Source organism: Lithobates pipiens, unplaced genomic scaffold (genome assembly GCF_037356315.1).
Source record: "Lithobates pipiens isolate NorthernLeopardFrog02 unplaced genomic scaffold, aLitPip1_a1.2 Scaffold_16, whole genome shotgun sequence".
Taxonomy (NCBI): domain Eukaryota; kingdom Metazoa; phylum Chordata; class Amphibia; order Anura; family Ranidae; genus Lithobates; species Lithobates pipiens.
The window spans coordinates 175,838,513-175,856,113 of NW_027507748.1; the positions used below are offsets into that span (position 1 = coordinate 175,838,513).

The 17,601-nt window shown below is 41.5% G+C and overlaps 1 protein-coding gene across 2 annotated transcripts in view; it reads right to left on the bottom strand.

The window, feature by feature from the left end:
• Positions 1-329: 329 nt before the first annotated feature.
• The window catches only part of AKAP17A (A-kinase anchoring protein 17A), a 34,313-nt gene continuing 17,041 nt past the window's right edge, over positions 330-17,601 (bottom strand). For both annotated transcript variants that reach the window (XM_077480792.1, XM_077480793.1), the window contains exons 4-5: positions 11,893-12,133; positions 330-3,446 (exon numbers count right to left, since the gene is read on the bottom strand). In XM_077480792.1, the coding sequence (XP_077336918.1) occupies positions 2,607-3,446; positions 11,893-12,133 (1,081 nt within the window). In that variant the 3' untranslated portion in view covers positions 330-2,606. The remainder of the gene's footprint in view (positions 3,447-11,892; positions 12,134-17,601) is intronic.

Consider the following 17,601-nt stretch of genomic DNA (forward strand, 5'->3'; position numbering starts at 1 on the left):
TGTTCTCTAACTCCATGCCCAGGGCACGATACGAGCAGATCTTGCGGTTCTTGCACTTCAGTGACAATGAACTTTGTCGTCCACGTGGAGACCCTGAATACGATCGGCTCTACAAAATTCGGCCCCTCATAAACCACAAATCGGATGTGCAGGAAAAGTCAAATTTTGTATATGAATTCAGATGCCTATATCTCTGGGTCTACTGAGCACGTTGGAATGTTGTATTCGCCGAGGAAACCTCTACTTTTAGTTTATCTCGTCATATGCTCCGTTATAATTGCCCATGGTGGTGTTAGTTTGGTTGTAATTAAAACAGACAGGAGTCTCAATTTTTTAAAATCTGAAAAAGAAATACTTTATTACCTGGACCTGAAACTTTTTGCAGTCCTATATGGTCCCTACAACAGACTCCACAAGGAGTTTTACTTTATTTATTTTTAACAAACTGATATTTGAACCATACAGTTTCCTATTTAAAGGACAACTAAACCCAACGCGTGCTGCCCAACATAAAAAGCAATAATTAAAAAATAGATTATAAATAAATTTTCCATACTTGTTACACTTTGATACATTTAAGACAATCTGTCATAAATTAAAATATGTTTTGTTTTAGTAAGTATCCAAGTGCAGGTTTAAGGTAAGCACTACAAGGGTGTTTTTTTAGATGCTCGTTTCAATACATATTATTTCCAAGCTCAAAGTGGTTCTAAAGGCTGAAGGTTTGTGCGTTAAGGTCAAAAACCTTCAGTATGGCGTTCCCCCACAATACTTACCTGAGCTTGATGGCAATCCAGTGGTGTGCAAAAGTCACTGCTCTCCCAGGCCTCTGCCTCCCGATTGGCTGAGACAGACATCGGCTCCTGCTGCTGTCAATCACAGCTAGTGAGGAGGGAGTGGGGCCAAGCCCTGTTCTGTGCGTCTTATGGACACAGAGCGGGGCTTGGGAGTGAGCATGCACTAGTGCCCCCATAGCAAGCAGCTTGGGGACAACTTGGAGTAGGAGGGGTCAGGAGAGCCTGCGTTGAAAACTGAGAAGAGGAGGATCTGGGCTGCTCTGTGCAAAATCACTGCATGAAGTAGGAAAGTATGACATGTTTTTTATAATTAAAAAATATATCTCTTTAAAGCACACAAACTCATTTAAATATATGATTCAATATCCGTAAAGGACATAATCAACTTTGTGTGCACCAAATGCTTTTTCAAACCCAGATATCAATGACATTATCACTGGCCTGCACATACCTAGCGCAGACAGACGATTTTAAACAAAGACTGGTTTTCCAGAAGGACCATTCAGCAAAAGCCAGTCGCTGAACATATTAGCGGTACACATGCTCTATGTAAGTGTATGCAAATGTACGGTTCCTGATGAGCCAGACAAATTTCTTCTATACCCAGCTTAACATGTAGTAGTGATCAAACATATTTTTAGTCTGTAGTAGTCACAGAGGTTGGGTAAAGGAGTTTTTTGATCATTTAAGTACCAATGTCAAATGACTCCAGCCACAGGCAGCCTCTGAGCTATGCACTATATATTTTACACAATTGGACTTCTGTACAATCCTGCAAGATTAACCATTACTACATTTTTCTTGTGGCACTTAAACCACAGGGAGCCATTTGTTCAACCTGAATGCTCTTCCTCAATCACTCGCTGCTTCACTAGCTAGGCCGGTCATAGACATTGTATAGTATAAAGGTGGGGTGGGGGGGAGGAAGCCATCATCGCCGGTAAAAGGCAGTGTATCGCAAGCAGCCACTAGCGATAATCTCAAGTAAATTACGGCAGGCTGGTTATACTCAAGCTGATCGATCAACTTGGTACATTTAGCCTGCCCATGCACAGTTCGAATCTCAGCCGGTTCCTGCTGAACCGGCTGAGATTTGATCAGTCTATGGCCGGCCTTACTGAAAATCACCCATGCGGCTCTAGCCTTGGCTGCTCTGAAGATGTTCAAAAAATAAACTGTCCCTTAGTGGCTACAAGGTTCAGGCAGATCCTGCCCAGGTCTCATTAAATAAAAAGATCACCAAATTGGCAATCCTAATATTTACAGGATAATACAACGCAGTCAGAAGCTTGAAAGCCAGCATTTCACTTGTCTACCCCGCTGACCTATGGCAAAGCTAATGTGCTGACTGATATTACCCACTTTCCTGAAATCTGCTCAGAGGGTAACTCTGAAGCATAATATTTATTACAGGCTCTACAATGTCTGTCAGCATTGTATTATACAAAATTGTAAATACATGGTTCCAAATGGTTTTATGCTAAGAGGATAACGGAAACCCAACAGAAGCACTCTTTTATTTAATGATTCCCCATTGTTTGCTGTAGTTGGGCTATAATGTATTGTTGTGCAGTTTTCCAGGTCTTATTTTTTTTCAGTAGCTCTTTTTTATAGGCTAATGGTTGCTTTGGTTTACTGGCCCTTTAAAGGAAACCTAACAAATTGGGAAAAAAAAAAAAAAAAAAAAAAAAAAGATATTACAGTAGCATTATAAACTATGTACAGCTGGCTCTACAGACCACAGACTAAACATTTTAGAGTCTAAACTGGCCAACAGTTCTACATGCAGAAGACTGCTGCAGCTTGTATTTAGCTACTCCAAGAACCCCTATCTCTACTATACGATCTCCGATAATGCCTCTCCTGCCTATGACTGGGCTTCGACTTTAGATCTCGGCTTCTGTGTCTATGTTTCCGGCTACTGCTTCTTGTGTGTGGGCTGCAGTCTCTAGTGGAATGCTTCTTGTGGAGCTTCTTAGCTTTTTTATGATCGTCCTCTTCTCTACTTAAGTCTCGCTTCTGTTTTAATTTAGGCTTGTGTTCTCGGTCCTGAGAGCGTGAATGTCTTCTAGTTAGGTCTGACGCAAGATGAGCATACGGCTCGCCTTTGCTTTGGTGAGTTTCGACTTCTTTTAGCCATAAAGTGGGATCTTTACTCGCTGAATGATTATGTAGGATATTATTGCCGAGAATGCTGGTGAGAGAGTACAATGGTCTAGCTGGATTAACATCACTCATTTTACACTCCTGGGGTGCAGCGGCTTCCAGACAGACGCCATTTACCGTATGTACGTTGGAGTTTGCATAGTGAATGTGCGGCCTGAGTGACCCATATTCTGATAGGGTTCGTGTTGAGGTAGATGTGAAAGCATTTAAGTAGTCTCGGGGAAGATTTTCATTGGGTGCCAGGGGAGAACACTGAGGCTGCTGGGATTCCTCTAACTGAGATGCAGAACACACATTTCGGTTTAGGAAACTGCTCACAAGCTTCTCTCTCAGTTCTCTCTCTTTGCGGAATAAAATTAAGGTACGTTGCTTCTCCTCTTCCACTCGTCTTAGCTCTGTCTCCTGCTGCCGTCTTCTCTCTTCCAGCTGGAGAAGGCGATTCCTTTCTGCTTCCGTTTCCTCCTGTTCACGAATCTTTGCAGCCTGCAAAACAAAAAAGACAAATGTCTATACAATGCATTTGAAATACTCCAGCCAGCTCCTGTGCTTTATGTATAGAGAAAGAGAAATCCAGAAACCCGCAATTCCCACACAACTTTATTAGAGAGGATCGTCCACCCAACACCTGTTGCTGCCCTGCATCCTGTAATGACAGAAGCAACCACAGAGTGCGGTAGACAACGCAAGCAACACACACACACACACCTGAAAGAGTTGCATTCTCTGTAAGGACTTGTTTCCTGTATGCCCGTACATATGTTCCATGCATTCCCGTGTAGACCATCCCACTGATCTTTATTGGGACACAGCTGCTGTGTACCAATATGACATCCATGTGGGTGCATGTCCCCAAACTCACACTATCTGCATTTGGGACCTGCATCCACATAGATGTCATGCTGGGACACAGTAGCTGTGTCCCAATAAACATCAGTGGGACTGCCTGCACAGGAAAGCATCCCCATGTGGGAAAACATGGCCCTGCACAGGGATACAATATTGTATGGCCAGTGTGTACAAGGCTTCAAAAGCCGTTTAACATTTTTTTGGCCTCGTCTACGTAGTGCCGGTGTTCTGTCAAAATAGCCAATTCATTTAGATCTCCAATCAAATCACTTCCAGTTTACTGTAACCCATCAATAATTGGAGATTGACAACTTGCTGTTTTAACACAATACCAGCAACCACGTACACTACGGTACACGATATTATTAGCGGATATTGTTAGTCCGTTCCAATACAAACCAATAAAATGGCCGCCTCCGAGGTAGCGACAACTTTCTCGTTACCCACTGTTGTGTCAAAAAAACAAAACCTTTGTGTACTGGAGTGTAGATGGATGCCGGTGTTTTGTCAACACAGCAAGACATCAAAATCTCCAATTACTGATAGTTTTACATTAACCGGAACTGACGTGATTGGAGATCTCAATGAATTGGCTTTTTGACAATTGAACCAGAAGAGATATCATGACATTGCTCCAGTCCTTCTAGACCATAGAGATGAGTGGCCACCTTTCCTCTGCTCATCTCAGTTACCAGCCGCGACAACCGCTGGATCGGTTCTCATGGCTACCGGTCATCCAGGCAAGCCTGAGAACCAACAGGAAGCGGCTGGTGGGAGGCAACCGTCCTGCCACTTTTAAAAGTGATCCAGCAGTGATTCGCCGGCTAAAAAAAAAAAAAAAGTGGGGCAGTGGCAGCCATAACCCAGATTTTCCATTTCTGACCGAGGACCTCTTGTCTATGACCTGGTCAGCAAGTGGTTAATATACCAGAATTAAAAAACAGCTGCTAGTGTCACTTTAGGTTTCTATAAAAGCCATGGTTTCTGTAAATTAATTTTCTATTGGTTTTTGGGCCCTTCGGGCCTCTTAAAGCGACTCAAAATAATATCCTTATTCTCCAAAAATAATCCACACATACAATTCTTAATAGCCCCCATAATCCACTTTTCATTAAATCATTTCTTACAGTGTTTTTCTGCCTCCTTGTAATGCCATCCATGATTTCCCAAACCTCTCCTTTTCCCACCAAGTTCCATTTGTTTGGAACAAGCAACGCACATTTCACTGATGTACACGGTTTTATTAACACTACAAATCCCATAGTCCATCTTGGGTGCGAGCAAGAGGGTGGCTACATGTCTAATTACAGTATGACCATGGAGAATTCATGTAGTCGCCCTCTAACATGAAGTCAGAGCACAGCAGCAAAAAATAAATAAAAAAAAAATAGATAATTTTTAGCGTTATCGCCACCTTGTATAGCACATCAAGATCTCTACTGGAAATGCACTGTCTAAATGATTTGCTATTTTGTGGACAAAGCGGAGCTACAAGGAAACAATACCTCGTCAACAAGGGAGCCCACGGATTATGCTGCAAAGTGTGTCCGGATAAGTTTTGTAGGTGCCAGCTATTTTTAATTCTGTGCCAAATATTTTTGGAGTTTACTCACAAACACCAAAGCAATTTGCTACAGTAGGTTCGACACTTAAAATGTATTAAAAAAAATAAAATAAAAAAAACACTTGGAGAGTCACTTCACTGTATTTTTACATTCTATGCATTAAAGGTGAAAAACCTTCTATGCTGCGGCTCCCCCCAGACCCCCCTTTTACTTACCTGAGCTCGATCCAATCCAGCCACGAGCACAGCGGCTCCAGACGTTGTTGCTCTCCTCACTGGACAAATTGATAGCAGCAGGAGCCATTGGCTGCTGCCAAAGAAATCCTGTGACGCGAGGCAGAGTCCCACTGTCTGAGTCAATGGATACACCAGCTGGACTCGGGAGCGAGTATATATATATATATCTACATTATGATAAAGCAGCTTTGATTAAAGTGTTACTACACGCACAACAGTAAAATCGTTCTGTATATGCAGTAAAGCATGCTTGTTATACGCACTGTGGAACCAAAGGGGTTAATCCTCCACATTGTGTAAAAAGGCTGTTTGATCCTGTCTTCTCCAATCCTTCCCTTCTTTTACTGTCCTCAATCCTTCTCTTGATAGTACAGAGCATTGGGGGCACTCTGCACATGCTCAGGTTGGTGTTTATTGCGAGAGAGTATTTTTTTTGAGAGGTTGCATGTGATCAGCACAGGGCCAATCAGCACTGTCCAGACAAAGTCAGGGGGGTCATGCAGCCTCATGTCAGTCAGAGGAGAATGAAAACACCTCCTACAAGGTTTAACCAGTGCTCAGCGGGACACAGAGAAGTCATAAGACTTCTATATACTGCTGATGCGAAAAAGGCATTCAGCAGTTCATATTTACTAAAATAATTGCATTTCCATGTTCTGTGTACTGTGGGAGACCACATATAGTGAATGCAGGTTCTGGGCTTAGTAACACTTTAATTATTCCCCTTCCCAGCAGCTCATACTCGCATTTTTTGCTCCTTTGCTTCTCTGCTCAGCCGATTAGAGCTGAGAAAGCAGCTTTCTTAGCTTGAGCCGCAGTAGTCAGAGCTTACATAGGGATGAGAACTCTTTCTCCACTTCTCTAGGTAAATGTGTACATGTCAAGGCTTTTACACTTTTTGTAGATTAATTTATTTTCTCTGTACTGAAGAAATTGCTGCACCCAGCACTACACAATCATGTTTCCGCCCCCTCTGTCCCATTTACACTGTGCTCTTTCCACGCTGCAATAGCAATAAAAACCCAGACATGTGCTGCTGCAGCACCACCAGTTTGGGTATTTTTCTTTTTGTTTAATAGGAAAGTATGACAGTTCTGTTCATGTAGTGCGACTTTACAATCTCTGGCAATCGAATAGCATCAAAGTAAGTGCACGAACCTTGTGTCCAAAGTCACATGTTAGGGTTGGGGAATAGGGTTAGAGTTAGGGCACTTTCACACTGGGGCGATGGCAGTAAAGCGTCACTATTTTTAGATGCTTTAGGGCCACTAGCGGGGCACTTTTAACCCCCGCTAGCAGGCGAAAAAGGGTTAAAAGCGCCCACAAGCACCGCTGCAGAGAAGCTTTGCAGGCACTGGCCATTGATTTCAATGGACAGGGGTGCTTAAGGAGCGGTGTATACACCATTCCTAAAGCGCCTCGAAGATGCAGCTTGCAGGACTTTTTTTTAACGTTCCGCAAGCACACCGCTCCATTGTGAAAGAACTCTGGCTTTCATACTGGAGTGACAGGAGAGGCACTTTACAGGCGATATTTTTAGCACTATAGCGCATGTAAAGCACCTCGGTGTGAAAGTAGCCTTAGGGGTAAATCATTGGGGTTAGCAGTAATTGTTAGGGATAGCGTTCTAACCCTTAACAAATACCACCAACACCATCATTTAAGCCTAGCCCTTAGGCCCAACATTAAACCCTAACCCTAACCTTAAAACCCTTACCCCAACCCTAGCTTTTAACCCTAATCCTATCCCTTAAAATTAAACCCTAGTCCCAGCCCTTAACCCTAACACTAGCCCTTAACCCTAAAATTAAACCCTAACCCTAGCCCTTAACAATAGCCTTAAACCCTAGCCCTTAACCCCAACATTAAACAATAACCCTAGCCCTCGGTATTGCTGAAACTTGGCTTCATTCCTCACATGACTGGGCTATTAATATTCCTGGCTATGCATTCTTTCGGAAAGAGAGTAAAAAGGAAAGGTGGAGGGGTCTGTCTGTATGTGAGAAATAATCTCAAAGCGAGTGAGAAAGAGGACCTGGTGGGCGGAGAGTGTGATGAGTCTGAGGCATTATGGGTAGAACTGCATACAGATGCGCATAGTTCAAAGTTAATCGTTGGAGTTTGTTATAGACCACCCAATGTTAATGAGGAGGTGGAGACTCAGCTCCTTGCACAGATAGAAAGGGCTGCAAGGGCTGACACAGTGATAATAATGGGGGATTTTAACTACCCAGAAATTGACTGGGGTAATGGCACTGCTGGGACAGTTAAAGGGCAAAAATTTGTAAACCTATTACAGGACAATTTTATGGTACAGTTTATTGAGGCCCCCAACTAGGAATGATGCTCTGTTGGACCTGGTAATCTCAAACCATGCAGAACGTATTACTAATGTTCAGATAAAGGAACATCTGGGTAGCAGTGACCATAACATGATTTCATTTGATGTTAGCTGTAAGCAAAAATCACATACGGGTAAGATAAAAACACTTAATTTCAAGAGAGCAAATTTTCCAAGGATGAGGGCTGCTCTCCAGGACTTAGACTGGGAGAGAATATTGGCACCAATGGGCACAAAACAGAAATGGGAATTCTTCAAAAAGCTTGTTTGTGATCTCACGGCAAAGTATATTCCCATGGGCAATACGTTTAAAAGGTTAAAAATAAAGCTGATGTGGCTCACGGCCAAAGTTAAAAAAAGCTATAAACTATAAAAAAAAGAGCTTTCAAAAAATATAAAAATGAAGGAACACTAGTGTCATTTAAATGTTACAAGGAATATAACAGAATATGTAAAAAGGAAATCAAGGATGCAAAAATTCAAAATGAAAGATTGCAAAAGACAGTAGGACTAACCCCAAAAAATTCTTCAAATATATTAATAGTAAAAAGGTTAAGTCTGAGCATGTAGGCCCTTTGCAAAATAATCTGGAGTGGGTGACTGGGGACAAAGAGAAGGATAACTTAAATACTTTCTTCAGCTCTGTGTATACAAAGGAGCATGGGGGAGCTCATGTCCACAATGGGGGTGGTACTGACGCAGCCCCTAATCCACAATGGCTCATAAGTGATATGGTCCAGAAATATTTGGACAGAATAAAGGTGGATAAAGCACCAGGACCTGATGGCATCCACCCACGGATCCTAAAAGAATTGAGCTCTGTAATTTCAAAGCCATTGTATCAAATTTTTAGGGACTCATTAATGACAGGAATAGTTCCACTGGATTGGCGCAGGGCCAATGTGGTGCCTATATTTAAAAAGGGAACAAAGTCTTTACCAAGTAATTATAGACCCGTTAGTTTAACTTCTATAGTTGGGAAGATACTGGAGGGATTAATAAAAGACCACATAGACTAGTTCTTGCAGGAAAAAAATATTTTGAGCAACAGACAGCAGAAGTTGTCAGACAAACCTGATTTCTTTTTATGAGGTGGTACAGTAAGTAAAACCTTGGACAGAGGGGTGGCAGTGGACATGATATATTTGGATTTTGCAAAAGCGTTCGATACAGTTCCGCACACACGGCTCATGTGTAAGGTAAAGTCTACAGGTTTGGAAATATCAGTTTGTAGATGGATAGAAAACTGGCTAAAAGACAGAATTCAGAGAGTAGTGGTTAATGATTCTTACTCTGAATGGTCTAAGGTTATGAGTGGTGTACCCCAAGGTTCAGTGCTGGGACCCTTGCTTTTTAATATCTTTATAAATGATATTGGGTCTGGGATCAAGAGTAACATTTCCGTCTTTGCAGATGACACCAAGCTATGCAGTGCAATAACGTCCTTACAGGATGTCACCAATTTACAAGCCGACCTCAATGCTCGGTCTAATTGGGCGACTATGTGGCAGATGAGGTTTAATGTTGAGAAATGTAAGGTTATGCACTTGGGGGCTAAGACTATGCATGCATCATACACGCTAGGGGGAGTACAACTGGGTGAATCCACAGTGGAGAAGGATCTGGGGGTTTTGGTAGATCATAAGCTCAATAATAGCATGCAATGCCAAGCTGCGGTTTCCAAAGCGAGCAAAGTCCTTTCCTGTATTAAGAGAGGTTTGTACTCCAGAGAGAGAGATATCATTTTGCCCCTGTTCAAATCATTAGTAAGACCTCATCTGGAATATGCCTTTCAGTTTTGGGCACCAGTTCTCAAAAAGGATATCGGGGAACTGGAGAAAGTGCAGAGAAGGGCAACCAAACTGATAAGAGGCATGGAGCAACTCAGCTATGAGGAAAGATTAGAGGAACTGAATTTATTCACTCTTGATAAGAGGAGATTAAGGGGGGATTTGATCAACATGTACAAATATATAAAGGGGTCCATATAGGGAACTTGGTGTCGAGTTATTCACTTTAAAGTCAACAAAGAGGACAAGGGGGCACTCTTTACGTCTAGAGGAGAAGAGATTTCATCTCCAAATACGGAAAGGCTCCTGCACTACTTTGATGCTACTTGAGTGCCAGAGAGTGTAAAGCAGAACTGTTATACTTTCCTATTTGCCTAAAAAAACATTAAAAATGCAAAACACATCAAAATCGCAATATTGTAGTAATGAACATGTTAAGTGCAGTATTCACTTTCAATAGGCTGCCAATGCAACACAATGCAAGAAAAAAAAATAAAAAATAATAATAATAATAATAATAATAATAATAATAATAATAATATGTGCTAGCATGCATCCCATAGTACATTATGAAATCTTTCCTGAGAACGAAGCCCTCAAGTGGTGAGCAGTCACTGTTGATAGGGCTTCCATCTTCCCCCGGTCTTCCTTTTGGGATCACTAGCTCCAGTCCTTTGGCTGGCTGAGCCGCAATGACATCACTCCTGCACATGTGAGTAACGGTTTATGGCACAGAGCTCTGCATGGACGGCAGAGATATACCACACCTTCCAGTGTGAATATCTCTGAAACACTGCAATATTCACTGTACCTACAGGTAAGTCTCATAAGTTCAAAAGCAGAGTTTTCTACTGCTTTAATGTACTGCACAGCTTACCATTAGTGTGTTGTGCTGAACTGCAATGCAAGTGTATTGGGGGTACATGTGCCAGGCACATTGGGGTGCCATTCAACATGGCAAGCGCCGATCATGTACTGCCCCCATGCAAAGGTGTGAAGCCAGCCTAAACTGCAAAATGTCTTGTGTAACAATTATATCCTGTACACATTAAAGTGGTAGTAAAGTCTGTATTTTGACCTACAGGTATGCTTATAATAAAGCTTAACTGTGCAAAAAAAAAAAATGAATACCTCCTAAACTACACTGTTTAAGAGACACTCTATGGAGCAGCAGCTGGTGGCATCACTGGCACATGCGCTCTGAGGGAGCGGCGTACCTGTACTGTTCTTCAGAGCTTTATGCCACAGACGTGACTCCCATGCATGCGCATTCAAATGGCCGCAACCCACGAACCCGGAAGGAAGATCGAGGGAAGATGGAAGCCTTGGCATCAGCGACAGTGCACCGCTGGTGGGCATCGTTTCAAGGCAAGTCTTTCATAATGTGCTAGTATGCAATGCATACTAGCTCATGAAAAAAAATAAAAAATAAAAAAAAAAAGCACACACACACAAACATACAAGGTAAAGGTATAAAGTTTAACTAGAACTTTAAATAACATTTTCCAGCAAATGTAGAGATTTGTTTTAATAAAATGCATAAATTCCTAAGTACTGAATTCAATTAGGAGATAAATTATTCTGCTTTTGGTCAATTTAAATATATTTTTTTTTTATAGGCTTTAGTTTGAAACATGGTGCTTTTTTGTGTGCAAATCTTACTTTTATAAATTGAACATTTATTACGGGTGCATTTATGACACAGGCCTATCGCCCACTACTTGCATGCTTAGTGGAAGCCTCTCTAGACTAATGAAATGCATACCCATCTGTGCTAGAAAAGAGGGACAGGTGTGTCTGCAACTGGTAAACACACACACACATGTGTGTGTGTGTGTGTGTGTGTGTGTGTGTGTGTGTGTGTGTGTGTGTGTGTGTGTGTGTGTGTGTGTGTGTGTGTGTGTGTGTGTGTGTGTGTGTGTGTGTGTGTGTGTGTATTCTATACTAAAATGAAAAACATTTTTTTTTTTTTTTACATCAATACAGATTCCTTATTACCAGCAAAAAGTGCATCAAATCAGATTAATCATCATGAGCGGCTTTCATAGCATTGTACGATCTTAAAGACAATAGCCTGGCGATTGTAGAAGCAGACCACGAATTAGCCGGTTCTTTAAATCCATTATGTAAGAACAGAAACCACTCGCTCACCTTCACTCTGCTTAGAAGCTCTACAATTAACCTGATGGACTGCAAATTCCTCTGAGACAATAGGAGCTTTCTCTCTTCAAATCGGATTTTCTCCTGCAATCTCTTTTGCTCCTCCGCTTGCAGTTTTTGCAGCTTTTTCTTGTGTTTGCGAGCTTCTCGTTCTCGTTGTTTATCCTCCTTTCGTCTGATCTTCTCTTTACGCTTATTCTCCTTCTCAATCTCTTCTAGTTCTTTTTGTTTTCTAAAATGATCAATGTTAGTTATTGTCGCATAGTCATGGAAAACACACAAAAAAAAAAAAAAAAAAAGAAGAAGGTGTACATACTGAATATCTTCCCCTCTATGGGTAAAGCTCCTAATTTCTTTCATTCAGAAGCAATCAGCCCCCCCCCCCCTACACACACACACACACACACACACAAAACTCAGCTTATAGTAGGTACAATCCCAATAGAAAGAACCGCCACCTGCTCACGTCTGCACCCTGCATAAATACCAAGGGGGTTTAAACCAACAATACCTAGCAGATAATTTTACCAAATTAGGATACACACAGATCTCTCATATCCCAGCGTTTTCCCAACACTTTGTCTAGTACCATAAGGCTCAGTTCACATATTTGCAAACTGGATGTGTTTTGAACCTCATCCGATTAACATGACCTGCAAGAACATAGATTTCCATTGACAATATTCACATATATGCCCAAATTTAGAGTCCTGTGCATTTTTTTAGCACTGCGGTGCGGTTCAGGTGCGAATTCCATGCTCACCGAAATCTATGAGAACGCTTCTGTATCACAGGTGTGTTCAGGATTTCAGCACAGATTGCTCTCATTCTACAAAAAGTTGACACCCTTTGTCTACTATGTATCTGACCAACACTGAAATCGCAGCTGTGACAAAACTCCGGTCCTGAGCCTTGCAAATTTGCATCATAACGGCATCAAAAAATGCACCTGAACCGCAGAACACATATTTGAGGTAAAAGTGGACATACAATTCGCACCGGACATGTGAAAACCCTAAATAAAGAGAAACGTATTTTCCTTGGAACTATTGATCAGCATTAAAGCTGAACTCCATCTTTTGTTAGACTTTACAGCGTGACCCAAACAAACTATGTCCCTCACTAACATATGAGGCCGCAGGATGTACGGTATTCACTGTATGTAGCGGAGACTTCATACAGTATACTGCGCTGTGTTCCAGTCGAGGCTTCCTGTCTTATACCCAAAACACAGAAGAGTCTATCACAGCAGTGCTCAGCCATTCAGAGAAAGTGGTGTATTCTAGCAATGAATACAAAGCTTCCTCTGACTAAGTCAGAGAGGTGGGCTGATGATGTCACAGCCTCTGACCACTCAGAGGAAGCTTTGTATTTATTGTTAGAATACATTGCTTTCTCTGAATGGATGAGCATCGCTGTGTTCCGGGTAGAAGACAGGAAGCCTCAGCTTGAACCCAGGCCTCAGCTACATACAGTTTATACCGCACATCCAGCGGACTCACATTAGTCCCGCTGCGCCAAACAAACTTTGTAAAGTCTAACAAAAGAGGGAGTTCAGCTTTAAAGTGTAAACGATGGACAAAATATAAAATAAGTATGATGTAGTCTGTTAATCGCAATAACAAAGCAGTCAGGTTTTTTTTGTCCCCCCCAATTATCCATTTTCATTACCTGTTGATCCTGCTAGTAAGTCCGTTGTTTTCCAACTTACTATAAAAGACCAAGCTGTCCAGAAATAGTGGCAAACAGAGGGTTGAAGAAAATGAAATTTTCTGCTTTGAGACACAAGATTCATGCATTCCCTTCTGTCAGAACGGCGATCTGCCTTGTTTACATAGGCAGATCGCCATCCTGCTCGATGATCGGCGGGTGCCGGCGAACATCGAGTCTGCGGTACCTGCCACTGGGCTCACAGGACGAGCGAGCTGCCAGTGGCGCGCATGTACGTCCCCTATTCGGAAGAGCCGGATCACGAATATATACGCGATCTGGCGCAGAGGTACCGCCTAGAAGCAGTAAAACTCCTATGTGGTGGACCTTAAAGTGGAGTTGCCCCCCAAAAAATAAAACTATTTAAAATTCTTAAAAAAAAATCAAAAAAAAATAATTGGCAAAAAATTTTTTTACTCACCTCTAAATACCGGTTGCTAGGGGGTCCCTCGTAGTCTGCCTTCTTCATTGCCCGGGCTGGTGACATCACTTCCCCTCGCGCCGCACATTCACCTGGGACCTGTCACGTGTCCCAGGTGACTGTACGGCGTATCACGGCGCCCTGCGCCGCTCGCACATGCGCAGTGGGTGCCCGGCTGTGAAGCCACAGCCGGGTGCCCACAGTATGCATGACGGCGCCGTGAGCGGAGCGGGGAGCGAGGGGGGGGCTTCGTTCCCCCGCATCGCTGGAACCCGGGACAGGTAAGTGTCCGATTATTAAAAGCCAGCAGCTGCAGTATTTGTAGCTGCTGACTTTTAATTTTTTTTTTTTTAGGGGGTACCCCACTTTAAGTGGATTACCAATATGTACACCACTATATATGAACACAAATCTTTTCCATCTATAGGACTTTTCAGAAATTTCAATACAGAGCATGTCAAAATGGCAGAATTTTGGGCCACAGGTTGAACTCCCATGTTAAAAACAAAATAGTATTAATTATAGTAATCATAAGAATAGTAATCATTTACCAATGCTTTAGTAAGGTGGACTTAATTTTTTTTTTTGCCTCAGTTGAGTAACTCAGAAAACTCAACACTTAAAAAGTATAAAGAGTCCAGCAGGTATATATGTGTGTATAGAAGTATGGGAGGTACATTTAAGCCTGTTGCTTACAGTGTTCTTTGTTGGATTTGATGCTTTTATATATCTTTGTTTTCCCCAGCGTGTCACCACATTCCCAGTCCCTGAGCTCTGTATCATTTTAACTGAAGTAATCGTCCCCTAGAAAGTCTATGGGGACTTCTGTTGTCAGAAATTATCCTAACCACACAGACAACTTCTCATTCAAGCATAAGATTTCTTTAAATGCTTTTGATGCAATAAATCTCTTGCAGACAGGCAGGTCTTATGCACAATACATTTTCATAGGTTTGTTCGTTTTATTTTATTTTTTTTTAAGGTTTTTGGTCACCTGGTATACAGTTCAAGCTAGAAACATTTAGAACAGCTTTAATATTTTCTCAAAATTCTGCTGCAAGATCAGTTCTCACGCTTTCCTTCAGGACTGCAGAGAAAGATGCAATGTATCCGCCAAGATCTGGTTGTACTAAATCTAGTAATACACTAATGCCGGCCATACACGGTTCGAATTTCGAAAGAATTTTCTTTCGAAAATCATATCTAAGAATTTTCGTATGAATTTCGCACCATTAATGGGCTGCAGCAACAGCCAATTTTCGTACAGAAATAAAATTTGAGGAATCGGACATGTTGGAAATTTTTTGAAAAACAAACAATTTTCTAATCAATGATGGGAGAATCGTGCGAGAAATGTGATAAGAAAAGAAAATTTACAGAGAGAAAAGATGATTCCCGGCCAAGAAAAATCTTTTCTGTAGCAACACAAGGTGAAATTGAAGGCTTGGTCGGCCGAATTTCAAAAAATCAATGGTGGCAACAAAGAAAAAAAAAATAGAAATAAATTCTGATTTTGAAAAGAAAATTTGTTCGAAATTCGACCATGTATGGCCTGCATAAGCCCTTGTACACATGGTCAGAGATTCCGACGGAATGTGTCCCATCGGACCGTTTTGTCGGATAATCCGACTGTATGTGGTCTCTATCGGACGAGTATCCGACGGACCAAGTTTTCCAACTTGTCCGTAAAATTTTCAGACAAAATGCTCCGATCATGTGAGGTCTACTCCGACGGACAAAGTGCCATGCATGCTCAGAACAAATTCCTAGACCAAAGCTATTGGCTACTAGCCTGAACGTAGTCCCATCATAACTAAATAACATCATCAGGTTATGTATAGTCGGATTTTCCAACAACTTTGTCCGACCATGTGTATGCAACAGTTTCGGACAAAATCCGTCAGACAAAATCAAAAAGGATTTGGTTGTCAGAATGTGTCCGATCGTGTGTACAAGGGCTCATAGTATGTTCCTATATTGCAGGGCATGCACTGATGTGGTGTGGCGTTTTCAGAATTGGAGAGATAAAGGCAAGGTTTGAAAACGGCGCTGGTTTGAACTTGTGAGGCACAGTATGAATATCGTTAAATACAACTGATTTAAAGTTTTTTTTTTGGTTTTGTTTTTTAATATACATTGTGGAAAATTATTTAATCCCCTGCAGATTTTGTAAGTTTGCCCACTTACAAAGAAACAAAGGGTCTATAATTTTTATCAAAGGTGTATTGTAAACTAGAGACAAAATATCAACCACAAATCCAGAAAAAATAAAATAAAATAATAAATAAAAAAAACACACAGTAACCACTTGCCGACCGGCTCATGCCGATACACATCGGCTAAGTGGCACATTCCTGCGAATCGCCGTACGGGTAAGTTTTCCCCCCGTTAAGACCCGCCGGAAGCGTGCGCCCCCGCCTGCGATTGCAGGAACGAGCTAGAGCGGGGATTTGTGTGTATAAACACACAAATCCCCTGTTCTGTTAGGGGAGAGGAGAAATATGGTTTGTTCCTAGTAAGTAGGAACAACAATATGTCTCCTCCCCCAGTCAGTCCTATCCCCATACAGTTAGAAACACTAACTAGGGAACACATTTAACCCCTTGATCGCTCCCTAGTGTTTACCTCTTCCCTGCCAATGACATTTACACAATAATCAGTGCATATTTATAGCACTGACTAATCGCTGTATAAATGTCAATGGTTCCAAAAACATGTCAGAAGTGTCTGATCTGTCCCTCACAACGTCGCAGTACTGCAAAAAAAATAATAAAAATTCGCAGATCGCCACCATTACTAATACAATTTTTTTTTTTTCATAAAAATGCCATCAATCTTTCCCATAGTTTGTAGACACTAACTTTTGCACCAACCAATGTGTGCTCAATGTGATTTTTTTTTACCAAAAATATGTAGAAGAAAAATTATATTATACATATACAACACACACACAGAGATGAAGAAAAAAGTGTTTTAAAAAAAAAAATAAAAAAATTTGGGGATATTCATTATAGCAAAAATATATTGTTTTTTCCCCAAAATTGTCACTTTTTTTTTTATTTATAGCGCAAAAAATAAAAACAGAGGGAGGTGATCAAATACCAAAAGAAAGTCTCCCTGTTAGTAGAACACAAAAGCATTGCAGGAGGGATTCCCCCATCAACATTGACAGTGTTGATGAGGGAATGGAGCAATTTTCTTTCTTTCAATCCATGGTTAATGGAAAGAAAATTGCATAATCTATGGCCTGCCAATCAGAGCTGGAGCTGTTCAAACATTCTCCTTGTAAATTGCATAGCTCTGGCTCAGACTGCTGCAGTTCTTACAAAGAACACCCTAGGAGGATGATTTACTTCTTCTGCTTTCTTAAAACAACTAAAATGTAGGCCTTCCCATAACTTCAATGCACAAAGAGATTATTCAGCCAATTTAAAACATAAAAGTTTGGCCTTAACCTTTTGACACCCATGTAATACAGATATGCAGCTTCATAGAGGTGCGTCTTCTTCTGAGACACTACATATATGTGCATCAGTGTTTGTGCTGGAAACATGCTCCATAGTATGCTC